Here is a 23059-nt window from a genome sequence, read left to right on the forward strand (position 1 = left end):
TAGCAAGAGCAGAGATCTAGAATGTAAAATTATGGATATAAGAGATGACTAGATCGCAGAGTGCGTACATGTAGTAGTTCTATATAAGCCATACAAAAAATTTAAGCAGTAAAATGTGCAGAATTCCACATCCGATATATAATCCGATATCCAATAAGAAAATTCACTTTTTAGTGTTCCTAGATAGTAACTCTTTTGTCTGAAGCAAGCAATATATAGCAGCAAACATATTCTTTTATTGGATATGGACGTCATACACAATTGCCGGTCACACTGTGAATCCTGCAAATAAAAATATTGACCAATCACAGATTATCATTCCTCGACTGTAAGTAAAGCGGCACTCGATGATTTTTTTCTACTGGTTTGCTAACTGGATTTGCGTGCTTACTGAATTACTCTTATCTTCAATTGGTATTTTTTTAGATCTAAAAGAATATACCAATTAAAGACAAGAGCTCAGCAAGCGAATCCAGCTAGCAAACCAGCAGAAAAAAAATATCGTGTGCCGCTGGCTTAATAATGGAGGATTGCATGAATTCATCGATTGCAAACTGAAATTGGAATACTTATATTCGTTAAATTAAATGATTGACTGGCAAAATGTCTTTGTTAATTCGAAGATACAAACTTGACAGTCTTTTACGATACGTGAAATTTGTCAATTCGATAAAATTTCACGAATTATATATTTTACCATTAACTAACCTAATTTTGATTTCGAGAAATTTTTGTAATACACATGCAAAATCGAATATTTCAAATCAAAGTACTAAGAAATTTTTAGATTATCTCGCGAATGAATATAAAAACAAGTCTTGGGAAAATAAAAACTTAACCGAATTTATCGACTTGAAGAGTTCTGGAAATTTACTGAATGAAAGATTACAACTTATAGAAAATATTCAAAATTTACATGATTTAGGTAAAGTATGCTTGTTATGATAATTGAAATGATTACTGATCTTATTTATAATGATTATAAATTTTTGATATAGTACAACAAGATGTAGAAATGAAAAAGTTGGCACAAGAAGAAGAAGCATTATATAAGGAGCAACTTGATCAACTTGACAAGAGATTATTGGATGTGATATTAACAAATGTCTACAAAACTTCCTACGATAATATTATTATTGAAATAATAGCAGGTGTTGGTGGTCAGGAAGCAATGCTATTCGTCAAGGATTTATATGATATGTACATAGGTTACATTAAATATTTAGATTTAAAGTATGAAATAATCAATATAGAAACAACTGACAACAATGGCATTAGACAAGTTAGTATTATGATATCTGGTGATCAGACTGCCAAATTTCTACATGAGGGTGGTGTACATCGAGTACAGCGGATACCAGTAACAGAAAAATTAGGCCGGATACATACTAGTACTGCTTCAGTGGTAATCTTACCAGTGCCATTAGAAAAAGAGATTGCGATAAATAAAAAAGATCTGAAAATAGAAACAAAAAGAGCATCTGGTGCAGGTGGTCAACATGTAAATACCACTGATTCTGCAATAAGAATAACACATATGCCAAGTGGAGTAGTTGTGACTTGTCAAGTACACAGAGCGCAAGAAAAAAATAGAAAAATGGCGATGAACAAATTGAAGAGTATCTTATATGACCAGCAATTGAATAAGCAAACGTCGTTTATTAACGAGCTACGGCAGAAGCAGATGGGAATGAAACTGAGAAATGAGAAGATCAGAACATACAATTATAACCAGGATCGTGTGACCGATCATAGGCTGGGTCAGAATGGAACATTTTATAACTTAATGGAGTTTATGCAAGGTGGAGCAGCTTTAGAAGAATTGGAAAATAGATTATATGAACATATACAAATGCAAACTTTGCTAGAAATAATAAAAAAAATTAGAGACACAAGATGATTTTAGTCTTCTCTAAATTTATCATTTTTCATATAAAAGAGCTTTTATATAGATAAGCCATTGTATATATTACAGTCAAATCTAATCATCTAAATACATTTTCATTGATTTTTTGACGATTTTTTTTTAATTTGATAATACAGGCTGATTTAGTTATATATATATATATATATATATATATATATATATATATATATATATATATATACATATAAATATATCTATTTTATATATATATATATAATATAAATGATTTTGCACATGTATTACTCTTTACTGTTCATTAAAGACTATTAGATTAATTAATGAGGAAAATATAAATATCTTGAATAAAATATCTAATGTTAATATTATCGCATTTTTATAATTTATCAAATGTTTTATCAGTTAACGATTTACATTCTGAGAATTTTATGTACGTATTATGTATGTCGCTATAGCTAATAGAATGCAAAAAGTTAAATACTTATATTATTTTAATTTCGAGATCATTATTTATAAGTCTTTACAGTATTCGAATAGAATCAATGTGTGTTTATTAAACAGAAATTTGCTAATAAACATATGGGATTTTGTATTTATTTTTATCTTAATATAAGACAATTTTTATTTTAACTGCGTACTTTAATACACGCAATTTTATTTATCTCGTTAAATACAAAAGTACAAATATCGCAATATACAAAATCCATACGTTCATGATTGCATCTTTTGAATCGATCGGTGTTTTCTCTAAATTCTCGTAATAATCGTGGAAGTCCTCGTCTCACTGCTATACACCATATTTCTTTATATATTTGAATTCTTACATGTCTTATCTTTTCCTAAATGTAAGCAGATTGCATATGCACACGTACATACATACACACATACACAACACTTATACACTCAACACTGTCTCTAAAGAGATTTCCGTATGCAGAACGACAGCAATTTTATTAAAAAACCTATTTCTTATTCCTTCATTTAAATAACCTAAATTTACCCATAATTATTTTTTAACTTAACTTTTGTACTGTGCAGATATGCGAATCTGAAGCATCTGCTTATCAGAGATTAGCTCCACTGTCTTTCTTTGTTTCTTCATTCATAAAATTTGCTTTCTCGTCTTTTTCATTTTCTAAATAAACAAATATTTATAATTATTATATTTCTGAATACAATTTATAAAAGTAAAATAAAAAATTTATTTAATACCCTTCAACTCTGATTTTATATCATCTTCTTTCTTCATATTAATATTCATAATACGAATGTCCATTTCTTGATTTTTTTCTAAACGTAATCGCTTTCTAGATCCCTTTAATTTGAAAAAATGTTAGAAATGTTAGAATTATATCTACATTATATCTTTTAGAATTTGCAAAAGAATTGTTAAGTGAATAAATATAAGGATTATACCTTGTATGATCTATTATCTCTTCGTCCACCTTCACCTTCTTCTTCACTGTCGCTATATTCGTTTTCATGTTGTATCCTTTTGTCTAAATCACGTTGAGACAGTCTTTCATCAAGATTCAATTTTTCTTCAATTTCTGAATCTTCAATAATAGCACCATCCTCTGGTATTGCCTGAACTTGTACGCCAGGTGCATGAGGTAACATTCTCAAATTTTCAAACAGTCTTGTCCTATAATAATAAACATTTACATGGATTTATTCATGACAAATACAAAATATATATAAATATATAAAACTGAAAATTTAAACTTGCTTTATTTTCTCCAAGTATTCGGGAGTATTTTGATTCGTCATATTTGAAGGACTAATATGTAACTTAAAATCCGGGCCAAAATATTCAAAATAATCATTGTATGGTAATTCATTAGCAATTTCACAGCTAAGAGCTACCGATGTTTCATACGTCCAACATCTAGATACATTTCTGATAGTATAACCACCACCTCCGACCATCAAAAATGGCAAATTATACTTTTTCACAAATTCAACACATTTACCATGACCTCTCACAGTTAGATTAAAACATCCTAATCGATCACCTGCATTAATATTTATGTAATAGTAAAAGTTATATAATTTTATACTAATATAATAATTCCTTTTGAAAAAAAAATCTTACCTGTCAATGAGTCAGCACCACACTGTAAAACAACAGCAGAAGGCTGAAATGTTTCCATTACTTTTGAGATAATAGGGACAAAGATTGAATCATAGCTCTCATCATCCATACCATCTCTTAAAGGTATATTAACTGCATAATATTTTCCCTGTTAATAAAAAGATATACAATTTTAATGATAATTTATCATTTGATAGTCTTATGTACACATGTACACATGTAAATAAATATTTCCAATGGATTTTTTACCTTTCCTGCTCCGATATCACGAAGATCTCCTGTTCCAGGAAAATATTCTCCATATTTATGAAATGAGACTGTCATTACTCTATCTGTTGTATAAAAAGCTTCCTCTACACCATCACCATGATGTACATCAATGTCAATATACAAAACTCTCTGATGATATTTTAATAATTCCAAAATACCAAGTACAATGTCATTCACATAGCAAAAACCAGAAGCTTCACTCTTTTTTGCATGGTGTAAACCACCGCCCCAATTGATGCAGATTTCTGAAGCTTGCTTGTTAAGTTTTACAGCGGCAGCTACAGATCCACCAGCCGATAATTGACAAAATTCATATAAGCCATCAAAAACAGGGCAATCTTCTCCTACGTTAACTATTCCATAAAAAAAGTATTAAAATTTTTTAAAATATTGTTGTTATTATATTCAAAGTGCTAATGTCTTACATCGATGCATTTGTTTATTGTATTCTGCCATGTTATCTGGTCGTATCGATCTCAGAAATCTGATATAGTCATCGCTATGAAATTTTGTCATTTCTTCTGCTGTAGCTTTATGAGGGCGCTAAATTATAATAAGACACAAATATACCAAATGTAACCCATATCTAGCAAATCAATTAAATATGTTTTGAACTTGTTATAGTATGGTATACAAACAAGAGATAATGACGGAAATAAAAAAATCATACAGAAATTCTTACATATATCTCCATCTTCCTATAAAGGCCATAGTTCAAGAGTAGATTGTGCGTCATTCTTATACGATGTGGTTTCATAGGGTGTCCTTGGCCATAATAATAATTTCCGATATCACCTAGATAAATTGAAACGACATACATAACGAAATCAAGGCACCGTGTAAAAAGTCTCAAATTGTCATTATCAATTAATTGATTCGTTCAGTAAGGATTACAATATGCCGGAATACATTTGAGAATCTCCCGCAATTTTCTAAAAAAAATGTATTAATTTCCAATACATTAATTGAATTATCGATTCACACGGAAAATATTTTTGAAAGACATAAAATATTTCCGAAAAAAATAACGCATTACAATTCATTGCAGTGACATGATAACATAAGAGAATCTCGTATATACGATAGCTGTGTAATTGAGAATGGCTGACGCTACAGTCACACGATAATACAGCTGAGAGTCTCTCGGTTTGAAGCCATAAAAATCATATTTATTAGATATAATAACCTGCAAATCTCAGTTTGTCGTACCGAAATAATTGTCTTTTGTATTATTTACTATGAATTAGCAAAAAATAGATCAATTAGTGGTCAAATATTAAGACTAGAACAACCAAAGACTTGCATTCATAAATGCAAACAGTGCAAATTTCGACAAACTTCCAAAGTATACTTTCAATGATTTTACAATGATTTTCTCGATACTTACTGTCATAGTAGTAGCAGACCCGTTTCTTGAGCGGCTGCATGGCCATTTCTGTGGGTTCTGCCTCAGTTAAAATCGAATAAAGTATTTAATACAGAATTTGACGAAGACCATGAGCAGTAACACGTACTGACAACTACTGGACTGTATATGACATTCGAATTCACTCGATTTACTTGCACTTCAATGGTCGAGAGCAGGATTGAGCACTACATTTAGAAACATTACCCGAAAGTCCCATATATTATTTTATCCTTGTTATTCACCAAATGTTAAACAAGAATGAGAATACTCGAGTGATATTTCTGAACGCAGTTTTCATTGGAAGATGGAAGATGCTCGTACATACATGCGCAGTAAAAGGTGCGATCTACTTGCTGCTACAAAACTTTGAAACATTTGATTAACCAATCAGAACCAAAAATATTATGAATTGACTAATCAAAGTGCTTTAAAGCACCAAGTGAATTACACTCAAAGTAACTACTAGTTATATTGTAATGGAGGATTTACATTTAACCTCATGGAATCATTTTATCTTTATTATTTAAATATTAAACAAGAATAAATAATATTCTGTGCATTATTTGTTCTTGTTTCTAATATCTAAATAACAAGCATTGTAAGCATAAATCGAGATGCAATCCAGCTTAGTCGAAATACGTAATCTATATTTATCATATCTATGATCGAATGTCAACATGAAAAGGTATCTTAATTCCTTTTCGAAGCTTGTAAGATTTAAAGGTTATGTGAATTACAATTGTAAATTAATTTTAAATAAAACAACATGATTTCTGCTTCTGCTTTACAAAAAGTTGCAATGACATTTGTTATCAGTAAATTTTACAAACCATGTTTTCGAAATATAAGCAAAAGTTTTTCCGATAAATCTGTAACAGTTAACATTGCGGTGGAAGATGATATGGTAAGAATACATTTCTAAATATACAGTTATACATTGAAAATCTAAAATATATTATATATTATATGTAATAGAAATTATAGATTCCATCAATATATTTTGGAATGTATTTTAAAAATATGATTATTTTGTAATTATATTGATAAATGGAAACGTCTCTATATAAAATTTTATTACATGTTTTATATAGAATTTGGTGTTGTGATAATATATTTATACATTTTCTTCATATTTATAGCCTACTAAAATTAAAAATCCTTTTGTAAAAGAAAAGCAACAGTGCATTTTATGTAAATTGAATATTGAACCAGATTATAAAAATGTAAGATTACTTTCACAATTTCAAAGTCGATACACAGGCAGAATATATGGAAGACATATAACTGGATTATGTAAACACAAACAGATGCGACTTGAAGAAGAAATTATAAAAGCTCAATGTGCAGGTATATATCCAAATTCAGAAATAGAATTATAGAAAATAATTTTAAAATGTAACTCTACATTTATTTCTTATATTTTAGGTTTAATGGGTCAGTGGACTAAAGAACCAGAATATATCAAAGATCCAAAGCTATTTGATCCAAATCATCCATTTAGGCCACACAAATATTAGACAAGTAATAATAGGATATTTATATAGATATATGTTTATATATAAATAAAATTATTATAATTGCATTTACATCAATTATCACCATTATACCATGTTTGAATAAAATTCCTTGTGTAAAATATGTTACATATTCATGTTATGAGTGAAACCTCTATATTCAACATATATAATTATTTGTAACAAAGAAAGTTGTTTTGCAGTATTAATTAAAAAAACACAGAGATTGAATACTGAAATAATGTTAGAATATTGTACGAGTGAGTTTTGTACTTTTAAATAGCTGTAATATTAAAAATAGAGAAGACTATATGATCGAAATTTCCATATTTATATATATATATATATATATATATATATACATATAAGGCTTGAAAATATTGTTACATATTTATAATAATTATAATAAATTTTGTGTACAGTATTAGTTCTTAGATAACCTTATTTTAATATTTTTTTATATAAGAATGATTAAAGGATTATATCATGTGAGAGAAAAGTGACATGATTTTATTTAAAAATATCACTGCTTTTTTAAAATCTTTGAACATTTTTTTCTCTCTTTCTTTTGTCTAAACTAATAAAGAGTTTAACTTTATCGAGTAATTTACTGAACCGTAATAATCGCGCATGCGCTAAAAACCCGGCCCATCTACATCTGACGTCAAAGACCAGACATACATTAGAGTTTACAAGCTTACAAGTGAATCGGGTAGATTTATTTTGCATCGTAATTTGATAAGCGATAATGGACATTGATGAGGATTATGACAACGAGCAAAATGATTACGGCGATCATATAGTAGGTACGTATCTAGGATCGAATTGTTTGACATGATATATTACAAAATATCCAATGTAAGGTTACACGTAAAAATGTGTGTGTATATATATGTATATATATATATAATATGTGTATGTGTATGTATATATATATATGTATAGATATGTAATATCTCTTGTTTTTAATTCTAAATGTGTAAACGTAGCAAGGGACAAGAGGGACAGTTGGACTGACAGTTAAATTCTTGTTTGTAGTAATTTGTTGTCACTTTTTAGATTATAATATAACCTATGACATATAAATACAAAAATGACATTGACGCAATTGTGCGTAAGACTATTCAAGTGTCCAATGTTGAAGTTAAACTGCTTTGCAGAGGCTCCACGTAGTGCCCCGGATGAGGATGTTGAAAGTTGGTCAGACGTAAGCACAGTTGAACTAGGTATATTTTTTCATTTATTTCATATTTTATGGATTTTATATTTTATATAACTTGATATATATTGTATATTATTACAGTAAATTTACAAATTAGTGAATATTTTCTAATAAATTTATATATAAACTAATTTTATTACTAAACATCAAAAACAATCAATTTAAACACAATAAATATATATGTTTAATATTATAATTCATCAAAAATATATGTAAATAGCATAATGCTATTTTATATTTTTCTTATATGTTTTGTTATTTTTATGCTTTTTTAATAATTTTTATTCCTAATTCTGCAATAGATGTTTGTATTATTACAAACAAATTTCAAGTTATAATTTTATCTTTTTATTTCAACTAAGTAAAAAATTGCATGCAATTTAATTAATTTTTTGTGCTTGTAATAGTTTGAATTTAGCGAATCAATCAGCAATATATCTTTTTATAGGATATAGAAAATGGATATAACTTTTAGATTTTGCAAAAGTTTATCATAGTATAGACAAAAATATATATAATATATAAATATATATAGTTCTATCATAAATAGCCATTTTTTTATTTTCTAAAATTAAAAGAATAGAATTTAATAAATATTAAATTAAATGATTTAAACTTTGATATGAGTATAACAATTACTTATGAAAATTATTAAATTCGAGAATAAATAGAGTATATAGAATTTTTTACAATAACGTGAATATTTTAATTAAAAATTATTACTATTTATTTTAATATATCTTTATTATGGTCTTTCTCTTTTAGTTTAGATAATTAGTTTAGAAAAAGATAGCTATTTATGTGACAGAACACCCAGTAATACATATTTAATATATTATATCGTAAAATATATGATGTGTTATGATACATTCATAGATCTGTCAAGTAATAGACTAGAGCTCAATATGGAGGATATACCAGTGCCCACAGAAAATACTTTTGATGTGACATTACCAGCAACACATTCTGTGAGTATATATTTTCCAATATTTGAATGTAATGCATTTAGCATGATATGAGTTATATTAATTTGAAATCTAAGTTAAGACTCTGAAAAATAATTAAATCTATTCTATATATAGTATTTAGGACAAAATTTGGAAGAATTGAGAGGAAGGACTATACTTGATGACGGTATTTATATGAACCTACCATTATTTATAAAGCAATCTGTATTATTTCCTGGACAAACATTACCCATGACAGTCTTCGGTGCACAGACTATAGATATGTTACGAACTTGTATACAAAACGATCGTACTTTTGGTGTGGTATGTTATGGTTATCCTGAGATGGAGCGAATAGGTACAACTGCTGAAATCTACGAATACACGGATGGAGGTATATGGATGGATCATGGTCGGGGAGAGTTTCGTTTAAAAGCCAAAGGCAGACAACGCTTTAAGATATTACGTGTTATTACGCAGGTCAGTTAATATGAAGTTTATATCAATTATATTTATATCTATTGAATTGTATTGAATTATTCTTAATGGCAGGAAAGAAGAAAATATTTTTGAATAGATAATTGGATAGTAGAAATATTAAACTTATGACACACATAAATATTCTGAACTAACATTTTAATATATTTTTAATAAAAATTGGTAGTCAGACTTGGAGAATTTCCATGTACAAAAAAGGTGTAATTTCATCACTTATAACTTTTCTGTAAAGTAAGAATTGTAAAAATGCTATACAAACAAAATGTATTCATATAATATTGCAGAGTTATATCAATCAAAAATACAAATATATTTTAACATTATCTTTGATTTTACCCTAAATAATTATCACTTTTAGAAATTGCTACTTTTAAAATTGATTATAAGAATCATTAAACTATTGAATAAATTATAATTTAATAATGGTATTTTAAACCTGATACTTTGATAACTTTGGTACTTTTAAATCTAGAATATAGGATTTTGATTTTGAATATTATGATAGTATTTTAGTAATATTTTAGTGATATTTTAGTTATATATTTTTTACAATTTGTTATGCTCTTTATAATTTGTTTACGACAATTTGAAATTACTTATAATCAGGACAACAATAAAATTTCGGCCAATGTTAAAGTATTACCAGAGATAACACTTGAGCCACCATTTTTGGATCAACGTTTGGCCTCATTAGATCGTTTAAGAATTTCTATCGACACTGAGGAAGATATGAAAAAACAAGAAAGAGTAGAAAACATGGATGCTGCACTAACTCCTTGGCCAGCTTGGGTCTATAGGCAGTACGACCCTGTGAGGCTCTCTTTTAGAATACGTCAACATCTGCAATTTCTTGAAACTAGTAGGTCTTGTGATTGTATAAATAAAACTACATTGTTACAACACTTATTATAATTTTATTTCTTTTTGATTACAATTCACATTCTATAGGAGGTGGTAGTGTACCTAAAGATCCCATAGATTTGTCTTTCTGGGTTGCACAAAATATCTTAATGGATCACAATGAAAGACTCATGTTATTAAGTTATGATTGTGCTATTTCTCGATTGCAAAGAGAAATAAAGTATCTTGTAGAAGTATGTATATGAAGCATTGTATGCACTTAATAATGTTTAAACTGCATCTTTTTATATTGTCTTTATCTGTTATTTGAAGGATAAGATATATGTATGCGTTAATTGCGAATCTTTTATTGGGAGACAATCTCACATGTTTCCGATGAATAAGGAAGGCCCACAGGGTACTTATGTTAATCCTGGTGGTATTATACATGAAACCATAACTTTTTATCATATTCAAGGAGTCATACTTAGTCCTTCGACTCCTTCAATTGAATACAGTTGGTTTCCAGGGTAAAAATGCAACATTTTAATATATCAACAATCATGTCCGAATTGTTTGTTTCATTTCTAATGCGTACATCATTTTAGATATGCTTGGACAGTAGCCAACTGTAAAAGCTGTCGTCATCATGTTGGTTGGAAGTTCACAGCAGTCGAAAGTAATTTAAGGCCCAAAGAATTTTGGGGTTTAACGCGCAGAAGTTTGAAAAATAAAGATTTGAAAGTTAAGAAGAAGAAATAAAGAGAGCATCAAAAGAAATTGCATTAACTGTACATTAGGCGTCGTAAATGTTTTAGCAGTGATTAGATGGATATTTTTGAAAACGATGCGTCTTCTTGATACATTAAAATTAATATATTTTATTTTGAAAGCAAGTTTAGAGAGATAATAAAGATAATAGTTTAATAAAGTTATTATACAGAAAATATATTTTGTAAAGGCAAAGATAAATAAGGATTATTTAAAATGTGAGATATAATGTTAAATATTAGTTATATTTTCATTCAAATTTTTTGTATTCTTAATATGTCAAGGTCGAACAGCTAACTCTTCTTAGATCTCATTTTATTTCATTGTATGTTATTTCACGTATATTTCCGTTAGATGTATTGTCAGAATTTTATTTACAAAATATTGAGAAATATGCATGCTCATTTTTTTTTTTAAATGATTATCTTTTTTTGAAGTTTTAATTTTTTGTATTTTTATTCTTACTTTCAGATTTGAGACAAACTGTAGGTTTTCCAGAAATTATGTTTCCATCTACAAATATTTAAAAAATGTGGCATAATTTTGTGGAGAAGCTGTTAATGGATATCAAATTAATCTAATATTTAATGAAAATTTTTATAAAGTTTCTATTAGTTACCTTAAAAATGATTAATAATTTTAAAAAATCTATGGAATTATGTTTATAAATTCTGAAATCAATCAATAGTATGACGTCAATAATATGACGATAATTATGATCATATTTTTAAATTTCATAATAAAATATAAAATTGTAAAATTATATTATAAATTTATACCAGCGTTATTTTTTATTTTAATTTTGATATTTTAAAAGAAACATCCTTAAAATTCGTTACTCGTACCTGAAATATACGTGAAATATTCATATATATCATTTATGTATATAAATGAAATAAAATGTTTCAATTCTATACATAATGTATTTTTATTATTTTCATGTGTGGTTAAAAGAGGTGTAAAATAATGGAAAAACAATGTGGAAAATGTTAAAAATAAGAATATTAGGAATGTTAATAATAAGAGATAAGAATAGGAAATTTAATTCTTATTTATGATTATGAATAATTATAATATACAAATTCCTGAATATAACGCGTTTTCCCGAAAATTTTTTTTAGTAACTTATTTAACATATATAAAAGAGCATGTTTATGACGCTTAATGTATAAATTATATATGAACTTTATTTATTTTTAATTTAATTAGCTATGCTTTAGAAGACAGTGATTTGTAAAAGATGCTTTATATATATATACAAACGATAATTGTTACATTAATAATAATATAAGTTATAATAGAAAGTATTTGTGAGTGTATTGACGTTATTGCGAATTTTGTTTATTTTACTTTATATCAATTACATTTTATGTAAAATTTCTTTTTTTAAATGCCATAAATTATATAATTGGAAGATATATTGTTTTATATGATTTTACTCATTTAATGCTTTATATAAAAGAACTATTAACTTGTTGGTACTTGTTAAATATCATTTTTAAATTCTAATGTTTATGAATTCTTAATGTTTATGAATTTTTTGCTCATGTAATTTTTATGATTGTGAAAAGAGAAAAATTCAAATAATACGATTCATCTTTGTATAATAAAAAATTATTAAAAAATTATATGTATATATACACACCGCGCGCGCGCGGTTTTGTGTGTGTGTGTGTGTGTGTGTGTGTGTGTCATACATGTATGTGTATATATCATGCATAAGTACAACATTACATATATTTTATATATATATATATGCAATGTATTTATAATACATAGACATACATGTATCTATAAAATACACATGGATGTATAAACATTGTGTTGGATTTTTTATTACAATTACTTAGACAAAAACTATTATCAAATCTATATAATAAGATTCAGATTTTTAGAAATAAAAATGAATAGAATAAGATCTATATGAATTTTATATAAGAATAATTTATTTAATATATGAAATATTTAGAATGAAATATTTATTATTATGAGGCGTCCCCACTTGCAATTTTAATTTAAATTTCAATTTCTTAGAATTAATTTTTAACAATTAACAATTTAATTGACAAAGTTGTCAATATGTAAATATATATGTAATTTATGTTAGACCAAACAACAAATTGATAAAATTTACATTCAATTAGGTGATATTAAATATTTGGTATTTGTATTTGGACATTTTTACATTTAAATTTACATTTGCTTAATTCTTTCTTCTTTCTATCAAAAATTTAAAGGAAGAATAAAGAATCAATGAATCAGAATGAATGATAAGTAGAAGTTTTGCTGTTGGCAGCAATGATAAAGTTGATCAAAATTGTTAGAGGTTAGTGAGATTAACTCTTAGAATTTAGTTTTTATAATTCTAACCTGATTCAATATATTGAATATTATTTATTATCATAAGTTTTGAAGGTTTTTAGAGAAGAGATAGAAAGGAAAGGAAAAACAGAAATACAGCACTGACTGTTATGAGACGGAAATCGTAGTATAAACAAGTAAAAAAATAAAATTTTCCTGAAGATGGATGACGATGCACGCACAATTTATTGCGGAAATTTAAGTGAGAAGGTCACTGAGGATATTCTCTATGAATTATTTCTACAAGTTAGTATCCTGTAATAATTGTAAACATAATAACTTATACACTGATATTTTTATCTTTATATATCTAAATTTCATATAAAACTTTTAACTGAACTTACATCGTTTATCGTTTCTTTTCTCTCCAACATAAAGAGAAAGAGAAGAAAAATGAACGGTACAGGAAATTCAGTTGAGAGGAATAAATCTATAGCCAAGTTTATAAAAGGCACGTATTAGGGTGTTTGTTTTAAGTTTGGCTAATAGAAAAGGAAAGTTTGATGAAAAATTAATCATATGAAATGTCAGCAGAATATCAATAGAAACATAACAAAATTTATGGGGTTATAATATTCATTGTTATACGATAAGGAATATTACATTATAGTAGTCATTGTATTATGTTTATCAAATTTGTTCGAATATATACTTAATATGAAGTTGATATCAGTCTGCTGTAGTTTCTATTGGCAAACTTTATATTTTTTAAAATATCAATATTAGGGATGAGAGAAGGGAAATTAGAAGAAGAAAATTATATTTTTCTTATAATTTATTTATTAAAAATATATACATATATTATTAAAAATATAAACAGGAATTTAGAAAAGATTTATTGTTTCTTAAAAATATTATTAAGTAAACAACTCAGTATTCAGTAAAGCAATGCATTACAAATATTTCTATTATATTAGGGAGGTCCTGTGCAAAAGATAACCATTCCTAAGGATCGTGATGGCAAGCAAAGAACATATGGATTTATCACTTACAAACATATACATTCTGTAGACTATGCTTTACACCTGTTTGAGGGTACAATGCTGTATAATCGTATTCTTAACATGAAATTAAGAAATAGTACAGAATCACAGCAAGCTGAACAATTTCCGAATTCTGTTCGCCACATGAATCACATGTTGGAACAGGGTCAGCAAATGGTCTTGGGAAATTATCCACCACAAATTGCTGGTGGTACCACATTTGGTACATATATTTCACAAGATGGTCTGACATATCCGAGACAATTGGATACAAATTCTAGCAATGATGATAGGGGTAGAAGAAATTATCCTTATCAGAGAAATAGAGATAGGAAATCGGAGAGAGATAAAGATAGAAATCAAGAAAGAGATAGAAATCGAGAGAGAAACAGAGATAGAGATAGGGAGAAAGATAGGGGGAAAAGTAGAGAATGTAATCATGATCACTATAGAGATGAAAGATCTTATCATAAGAGAAATAATAATTATCATTCCAATGACTACTTTAGACATAATGACAATAGAAAAAGATGGACTTATCATTGATAATAATTACTTTTCAATCGTTGTTAAAATTAGACTTGAGATAATTTTTAAATTATATAAGAAATAAACAAGAATTTAGTTTACTGTTCTACTTTTGATATTGATGTTGTTTATTAATGATTATATAATTTTCATAATTCATGTACTTGAATAAGAACATTTATATATTTGTATTATATATGCTTAGTTTTTTTAGTTACAAATCAATATCTCTAAGGAAGAAATCTTTAAGAACTTTAAGATATCAAGAAAAATTTTAATGACAGTTTAAAAAAAATGGATTATTTTTGACATAACTTAGAACTTATGTATGCATATGGACATGATGTACATATGTAAAACATATATATATATATATATATGTGTGTGTGTGTGTGTGTGTGTGTGTGTATGGGTGGTATATATGTGTATATATATATATATATATATATATATGTATGCCTGCCTGTGTATGTTTATATTAGATAAATAACATGAAACAAAATTACTTGGGAAGGAAGGTTTATATATTGTAAGGAAAGCATATATTAATATCATATTAGTATTAAGTAGCAGTAAAAAGATTTTTGTTTTTGCCTATATATTAATGAAGATATTAGATTGATCATATTAATAACTGATGAGTTATTTAATTAATTATAAGTTTTATTTGCATATTTACATATATTTATACTTAGGTATTAATACAAATATTAAATACATAACAAATAATATATGATTTATGTTGCCTTTTTGTTTTTTCTATTTTTTTGAATATATGGGCAGCCTTTTGTGCCACTGCAATCACAGCTGCATTAATATTTCCGCTTGGTAGCGATGGAAGAACAGATGCATCCACAACATATAAATTTTTCATATTATAAATTCTGTAATAATTTTAATTACAATAAAACAATAATTTAAAAAACGAATTTTTGAGATTGTGAAATTAATATGAGCCAAACGCAAGATGATATAAGTAATATAAGTATGTAATAAAGGCAGAATTAGTATTCAATAGAGAAGATACATTTAAAAGAAAAAGGAAATTATTTTTATTTCCTTTGCTAAGAAATCTGTATTTCAGTTCTGTATAAAATCTTCTATTTAAAATATTCTATTTTTGAAAGATTTTTTTAATTGAAAATTGTGAAAAACCTTTGTGTATGTATTTAAATTTTACTCTATTAAAAAATATATTTTTATATTTTTTCTTCGCATCCAATTCATATTAATTTTTTGCTTTCTTAATTATAATTTTGTAATTACCTAAATGATGTATCAACAACGTCGCCAATGCGACATGTACCAGCTGGATGATAAGCAGTTAGTGTTAAGTGCTGTACATAACATTTCCAGTATTCTCTGGTATCAAATATATGATTTTCACAACCAGGGAAAGATTTTTTATTGAGAGATACATTGTAAGCTCTCATGGCATCCGTATTCAGCAATTTTTTTATAAAATACAGGCCTAAATATTCATATTCTTATATAAAATATGTATATATATATATATATATATATATATATATATATATAATTTTTTAATATAAAAAATTACATTCGTGTTGATTACCTTCTACAAGAGTGTCAATATCATCTTTATTTGATAAATATTTTGGATCAATTATTGGCTTATCAATGGGATTATTGCTTAGCAATCGCACTTCTCCATTACTTTTAGGATGTAATAAAACAGGTGCGATTGTTACTGTATTTTGATTCAAAAGTAGAGCAAAATACTTGCTATAAACCTTGAAGAAAACATATGAAAATGAAAAAATAGTACATAACTTGTTAATTTTAGTTTATAATTTCTTTATTATTTTAATTTATTATTCCAATTTAGATCTATATATACCTCATCAGAAAGTCCCAATGCGTTTTTTAAAATAAAACCATTATCTTTTGTTGCCCCAAGAGGTAGTACCATTAATTGTAAATCTGGTACTGTAGATTTATTTGCACGTGGACTATGAAAAGTTCCTAATACTTCTATTCCTGCTGATGTCCATGGTCCTAATTAAATAAATTATTTATATTTATATTGTTTATATGATGATTAAGATGTAATGATAGTATGTATATATAATTTAAACATTTACTAAAACTTACAATTATGAAACAACTTTTATATATATATAGTTATATTTATTAAATAATATACAAAAGTAAAAACAATAGTTATAATGTTACTAAATTATAATTAGAATTTATAAAATTATAGAGCAAATTTGACAAACATATCTGCATATCTTTGGTAGAATTATTGTTTGACCTTTTCCAAAGAAGAAGTAATTCAAGACTGATATAGGATTGAAAATATCAGAAAAAGTTAATCCAAGACTTGCATTAAGTGTGATTAAATCCAGGCCAGTTAATATATGATCCATCAAAGTCTGACCAACTGGTAGATCATTGATCACTTTAATCTGGATGATATGATATAGTATTACTTTATTAAAGAATAATTGTAGATTATATTTATAATCATAATAAAAATTTTTCGTTTTGTTTTCAAAAATTAGTTTTGGTTATATTATATTATAGTAGTACAGTAGTATTGTACATTATATTAATATTATACATAAAACAAATATTATAGATGTAGAATAAATCACAAGAGGATATCATAGAAATTTAGGATTAGAGTAAATTAGATTGGAAATTACTTACACCAACAGTTTCCAAATGCTTTTTTGGTCCAATTCCAGATAACATCAATAATTTTGGACTTTCAATTGCACCAGCGCTTAAAATAACTCCTTTCTTTGCTATTGCTGTGTATTTATTACCGAATCTAACAAATTCAATTCCTTCAGCTTTATCCAAATTCACTAATATCTTCAATAATATAATATAGTTCATTAGAATTATATTTTATATTCAATATCAAAAAACGCATGATTGTTTAAACTTACTTTATTGGCATGCGCATGAGTAAGTATAGTCAGAGCACGATTGACTTTCCAGTTTAATATCCTATCTGAACTCCATCTTTTGCCATTCTCCATTGTCAATTGAGCCTTCATAAAACCTAAATAATAGATATTACAATAGATATATAAACATAAAATGCAAAATTTTATAAAAAAATTAGGTACCTATATCCAATTGCAAATTTATATTGCTAATATTATGATTTAATTCCTTTAGCGCCTTCAAAATTACATCAGCAAAATCAGAACTCCATTCTAATTCATTAATACTTATTGATTCATGACTTTTCATAACCGATTCTAAAATATTCTTATGATGAAAAAAGCTGAAGTATATTTAAATACATTTCTAAATTTATTCCATGTAGGTTGTTATATAAATCCTATATACCAATAAAGTCTGGGAACCATTTTTCATAGTCTAGTCGATGTCCCAATACATAAGCCATATAATTTAGACGGCTCGTACCTCCAAGAAGTTTGCCTCGAGGCCATCTGCTTTGCTATGAATACATCTTTATGACAATATATATGCTAGAATTGTTTATGCAAATATACTTACATTATTAATTAAACCTTTGCATGCCTGCTTTTGAGGAACAGTAACATATTGCCAATCATAAACGGTATTTTGAATCATAGGTGCTAAAAGTGGTATATCGAGAAAAAATGGAGCAGTACCACCTGCTTCTAACAATAACACACTATGATTATCTTTTGCTAGATGCTTTGCCAGAATTGCACCAGCACTGCCAGCACCAACTAGATTAGAGATAAATATAAAATAACATTAAAGTAGCCTTAAAGTAGTATGAATAAAATAAATAATTGCAATATAATTGTAAATATATAATTATAATAAACTAAATCAATTTTGTTTAAAGATAAAGAATATAAGAAATTGTCTATTATCATGAAAGTTATATCCAATTTAAAATTTGTTATATAATAAAAGATAAAAACTTTTGGATCAAACTTTAAAATTTACATATCATCATTTTTCTTGGTCTATCTTAATTAAATGTACACTTTACCAATAATGTAATCATACTGCTGCATATCTTGAATATTAGTTAAGAACCATTGAATATATACATCTAATATAAAGAAAAAATAAATATAAGAAAAAAATAGCGTCGTCAATGTGCCAATGAGCATAAATAATAGAAATTTTCTAAAAACAAGCATTTTTCTAATTCTTTTCTTAGTCTCAATATATTGTCAATTATTCTCTTTTCTATCTTCTTTCCTTATTACATCCTTTCATCCTGTTACAAATTTCAGTCTTAGGTCAAAATATCATTTGTGACCTATTTTGTTCATCAAGATAAATGTTCGCTTTATATATCTAAAACATCAAATAATAATAAAAATATATATTTTTTTTTTTAAATATTCTGAAAAGCTAAAATCCATTGAACACATCGAAAGGAAAAGTAATAAACAAACCGGTATTTTTCAAGGTTAGGGTATCAGTGCGAGGTAAAAGCGTTTTTCTATAGGTCTATATTCTTTTTAGCCGAATTTTTTGTACGATCTTTTCTCTTTTCTTTTCCCAAGATGAAAAGATAAAAAGGAAACATGAATGGTGCAGGAATCTCAGCTAAAAAGAATAAATCTACGCTTACATTCTATACATGTTTCACGTGGTTAAAAGTAACCATTCAAGTTTTACTATTCACCGTCATCTTTGATCACGTGACCTATATCTTATAATACGTAACTATGGATTTTCGATATCGTATACAGTACGTTTCGGAAGTTATATTTGATTTGCATTACTGTTTGCTTTCCTTCGGTATAGGTCTCTCTGGAAATTATTTTAGGCTTTGTATATACAAGATTTATATATGGGATTGTTTAATATTTCAATATTTTAATTGAATTTTCTCACTTTACATTAACAGACATTGTTGTATAAAGAATGATACTTGAGGTTAAAGCTGTCATCTCTTTGATAAATACACGGTAAACACAGTATACTTGTCTTCAGCCTTAAACTTTGCAATCAGGATTTAACCAAGTCTTAAAATTTAGGGATTACAGTTCAAAGCAGTTTGGAACGTTTTTTTGCTGGAAATTACTTAATTGAAAGCAAGTTTTAAGGCTTATAACTTATAATTTAAACTGTTTAAACCAGGGATAAAAGATAAAAGAAATATTTGTATATATCTCTATTTTTCGTAACAACTTTATAAAAAAAAGAATATCAAGCTTTTTTTTAAATAACTTATTTACATAAATATTATTTGTCATGTTTTTTTAATAGATCACATTATTTTCAGATATATGCCTGAATGTAATTACTTTGTAATCACGTGTTGATCTGAATGATTAAAAGATTGAAAAAGAATAAAGTAGACAATTATGGCATCGGCGATCGAAACTTTGGTGAAGCAAGCAATGAAAACATTTGGTGATCGCCGGCTTTGTCAGAAAAACTTTGATAAATTGAAGAATCTAATAAATAATATAACTACGGAGGATATAAAACTCGATAAACGTGTTCTTGATTATGTTAGCAAACAGCCAGCACCTATGTGTGTGATGGATATATTTGAAAATGAAAACTTAACAATTGTGATTTTTATATTAAAACATGGCGTTAAAATGCCTATGCATGATCATCCTGGGATGCATGGTTTGTTGAAGGTAAAAACATACAGTGTTGCTTATGTATTTTATGATGTATAAAATTGATCCAAATACAAAATGATTTATTTTAATTAACAAATATTGCAAAACGAAATTATTTTATAAAGAAATGTTTCACATAAAAGTTGTGCTTTTGTGGAGTTACATTATGATATTGATTTATTTATATTTTTGTAAATATATTATTTAACAAATATGTTTACATTTTTTGTTTCCTGTTGCAATATTTGATTATTAAGATTAAAATAATTCACTATGACACATTATAATTATCTATTCTTAGCAAATCAAATAAAATTAATTAATTATAGGTGATCAGTGGTATGGTAGAATTAAGCAGCTATAGTTTGAAGACAAAAGGTGATCATGTAATTAAAGCAAATGAAGAGATCACAGCAGTTAGACATCGACCTGTATCTCTTCATAGTAATTCATCTGTTTGTATTTTTACGCCAATGGAAAAGAATCTTCATGAAATTTTGTGTGTGGAGGGTCCTGCAGCTTTCTTAGACATACTCAGTCCACCGTATGATGTTGACGAATTCGGTAAAGGAGAAAGACCATGTACATTCTTCAAAATTGTCAAGTCTAATTTATGTACAGAATCGACAGATATAATCGAAGAAGTTCAATTATCTGTTGTTGAAAGTCCACCAGACTTTTATTCTTCGAGTTTAGAGTATACAGGACCTCCCTTAAAAGATCACTATAATTAAAATAAATTTTTTCATATTCTGATTTGTAAATTTTGTATTTGCAATGCTTTGCATGATTGTGTAGTATATAGATTTTCACGTAATCTTTTTTTTTATGTAACCCTGTTTAAAGTTTACATATTTTGTATAATTGGAAAATGCAATCATATGTTCATATTATAAACTTGTGAAAACTTGCAAATTCAATTTCAATTTTTATTTTTATGTCTTTTTTATGTCTGTATTTATAGATATAATATATACAAAAATTCTATCATTATTACTTTGCGTTGATGACATTATTTTAAGGTGTTCTTTTTTTCAAATGTCTGGGATCACTTTTAGAGAACATAAAAATCGACTTTTATGTTTCTAAACGTATATTGTTCAAATGATAAGAGATATCAAAAAAATGTTTTAAACAAATTTAAGAAAAGATGCGTTTCTTATTTTGATTTAAACTATAACATATCCAAAATCAAAGGGTAACATATTTTTTTATTAAAGTTATCTTTTTTAGGTTAGTTTTTAAGATATAAATTACGATTTAGAAAGCTATCTATTATAAAATTAAAATCATCATATAATCACGCTAAAATGCACGCTGATCTCAATTTTGTCTCACTATATTCGATTAAGCATTCGTGATACTACAGTTCAGACATATTGATTGTATTATTATTGTATCCTATTGTATTATTTCTATCAAAAATTAGACAAGAATTCAAAGTATTAAGAAATTAGTATATATATATATATATATATATATATATATATTTACATACTTACTGTTTGTTTTATAAGAAAAAATTGTAAATTTTGTTGTATATCGATCAACTGTTATCTATTTTTGTAATATATAACATGCGTAAATTTTTTTTTTCATCAAGAATTTCAAATATTTATTTTAATATGCTTTCTTTATCTTGTTTTTTGATTTTTTAAATATTGATTATTGATTGCGAAATTGATTGTAAATTGAATTTATATTAATAACGTTTTTTTTGATGTATAATACAAAAAAAATATCATGAAAACGGGTTAATTGTATAGATCTATATGTAAAAGATAAAGAAAATGTGGTTCAAAATAAATATTAATAAATTGTTAACACATTTAAGAATATTGTGATTGAATAAAAATTTAATCGATAGAGGTAGATTTCATATAATTATAATTTTTATTGAAAGTTATAATTAAAATAAAAAAATTTTATTAAATTATATTTTATCAGCATAAATTTTATTTTAAAAAATCAAGATGTAATATGAAAAAGAAAAAAAAATGATTTATGAATATATTAACTCAGAAAAGAACGTAAAATGATTTTTATAAATACAGGACTTTCCTCTCTCTTAAGAAATATTTTCTTAAGGCATTTTACACTGTAACATTCACACTTAGGATGATTCATTTTAAATAATCTATTTTTATTTTGTCAAATATAT

The 23059-nt window shown here is 26.4% G+C and overlaps 7 protein-coding genes across 16 annotated transcripts; 5 read left to right on the forward strand and 2 right to left on the reverse strand.

Annotated features, from left to right (window-relative positions):
- The first annotated feature begins 47 nt into the window (after positions 1-47).
- On the forward strand, positions 48-2248 carry mRF1 (mitochondrial translation release factor 1). The gene is made up of 2 exons (XM_011641510.3): positions 48-925; positions 999-2248. The coding sequence occupies exons 1-2, from the start codon at positions 604-606 to the stop codon at positions 1898-1900; spliced, it is 1224 nt and encodes a 407-aa protein (XP_011639812.2). The 5' UTR covers positions 48-603; the 3' UTR covers positions 1901-2248.
- A 255-nt stretch (positions 2249-2503) lies between these two features.
- Positions 2504-5870, reverse strand: LOC105428907 (histone deacetylase HDAC1-like). Its single transcript, XM_011641509.3, has 9 exons — positions 5638-5870; positions 4933-5045; positions 4676-4793; positions 4230-4603; positions 3981-4128; positions 3615-3900; positions 3302-3530; positions 3098-3200; positions 2504-3020 (listed from the first exon to the last, which is right to left on the reverse strand). The coding sequence occupies exons 1-9, from the start codon at positions 5681-5683 to the stop codon at positions 2950-2952; spliced, it is 1488 nt and encodes a 495-aa protein (XP_011639811.2). The 5' UTR covers positions 5684-5870; the 3' UTR covers positions 2504-2949.
- A 289-nt stretch (positions 5871-6159) lies between these two features.
- mRpS18C (mitochondrial ribosomal protein S18C) lies at positions 6160-7296 on the forward strand. Its single transcript, XM_011641508.3, has 3 exons — positions 6160-6562; positions 6798-7005; positions 7084-7296. Exons 1-3 carry the CDS (start codon positions 6425-6427, stop codon positions 7173-7175), a joined length of 438 nt encoding a protein of 145 aa, XP_011639810.2. The 5' UTR covers positions 6160-6424; the 3' UTR covers positions 7176-7296.
- Positions 7297-7817: 521 nt separating this feature from the next.
- ohgt (E3 ubiquitin ligase component cereblon) lies at positions 7818-12769 on the forward strand. Of its 4 annotated transcripts, none has more exons than XM_089084852.1 (8): positions 7818-7978; positions 8333-8398; positions 9271-9362; positions 9477-9821; positions 10446-10698; positions 10788-10933; positions 11013-11209; positions 11288-12769. In XM_089084852.1, the coding sequence occupies exons 1-8, from the start codon at positions 7921-7923 to the stop codon at positions 11439-11441; spliced, it is 1311 nt and encodes a 436-aa protein (XP_088940978.1). In that variant the 5' UTR covers positions 7818-7920; the 3' UTR covers positions 11442-12769. The 4 variants fall into 4 exon arrangements, with proteins under 4 accessions (XP_088940978.1, XP_088940977.1, XP_088940979.1 ...); XM_089084851.1 differs by having other exon boundaries at positions 7822-7978; positions 8232-8398; XM_089084853.1 differs by having other exon boundaries at positions 7866-7978; positions 8333-8379.
- A 1146-nt stretch (positions 12770-13915) lies between these two features.
- LOC105428905 (uncharacterized) lies at positions 13916-16714 on the forward strand. The gene is made up of 2 exons (XM_011641506.2): positions 13916-14057; positions 14729-16714. The coding sequence occupies exons 1-2, from the start codon at positions 13974-13976 to the stop codon at positions 15338-15340; spliced, it is 696 nt and encodes a 231-aa protein (XP_011639808.1). The 5' UTR covers positions 13916-13973; the 3' UTR covers positions 15341-16714.
- LOC105428986 (2-aminoethanethiol dioxygenase) lies at positions 13916-22047 on the forward strand. 2 transcript variants are annotated; one of them, XM_089084854.1, is made up of 4 exons: positions 20013-20092; positions 20169-20229; positions 20547-20913; positions 21228-22047. In XM_089084854.1, the coding sequence occupies exons 3-4, from the start codon at positions 20629-20631 to the stop codon at positions 21630-21632; spliced, it is 690 nt and encodes a 229-aa protein (XP_088940980.1). In that variant the 5' UTR covers positions 20013-20092; positions 20169-20229; positions 20547-20628; the 3' UTR covers positions 21633-22047. The 2 variants fall into 2 exon arrangements, with proteins under 2 accessions (XP_088940981.1, XP_088940980.1); XM_089084855.1 differs by lacking the exons at positions 20013-20092; positions 20169-20229 and adding an exon at positions 13916-14057.
- On the reverse strand, positions 15965-20020 carry LOC105428987 (glucose dehydrogenase [FAD, quinone]). 6 transcript variants are annotated; one of them, XM_089084842.1, is made up of 12 exons: positions 19711-19928; positions 19296-19609; positions 18824-19023; positions 18653-18764; positions 18427-18561; positions 18244-18359; positions 17999-18166; positions 17601-17754; positions 17184-17341; positions 16899-17076; positions 16589-16793; positions 15965-16206 (listed from the first exon to the last, which is right to left on the reverse strand). In XM_089084842.1, exons 2-12 carry the CDS (start codon positions 19447-19449, stop codon positions 16014-16016), a joined length of 1773 nt encoding a protein of 590 aa, XP_088940968.1. In that variant the 5' UTR covers positions 19450-19609; positions 19711-19928; the 3' UTR covers positions 15965-16013. The 6 variants fall into 6 exon arrangements, with proteins under 6 accessions (XP_088940968.1, XP_088940970.1, XP_088940969.1 ...); XM_089084844.1 differs by lacking the exon at positions 19296-19609 and having other exon boundaries at positions 19890-20020; XM_089084843.1 differs by lacking the exon at positions 18427-18561 and having other exon boundaries at positions 19711-19929.
- Positions 22048-23059: the final 1012 nt, after the last annotated feature.

This window comes from Pogonomyrmex barbatus, unplaced genomic scaffold (genome assembly GCF_055798465.1).
Source record: "Pogonomyrmex barbatus isolate J1 unplaced genomic scaffold, ASM5579846v1 scaffold9, whole genome shotgun sequence".
Classification (NCBI taxonomy): domain Eukaryota; kingdom Metazoa; phylum Arthropoda; class Insecta; order Hymenoptera; family Formicidae; genus Pogonomyrmex; species Pogonomyrmex barbatus.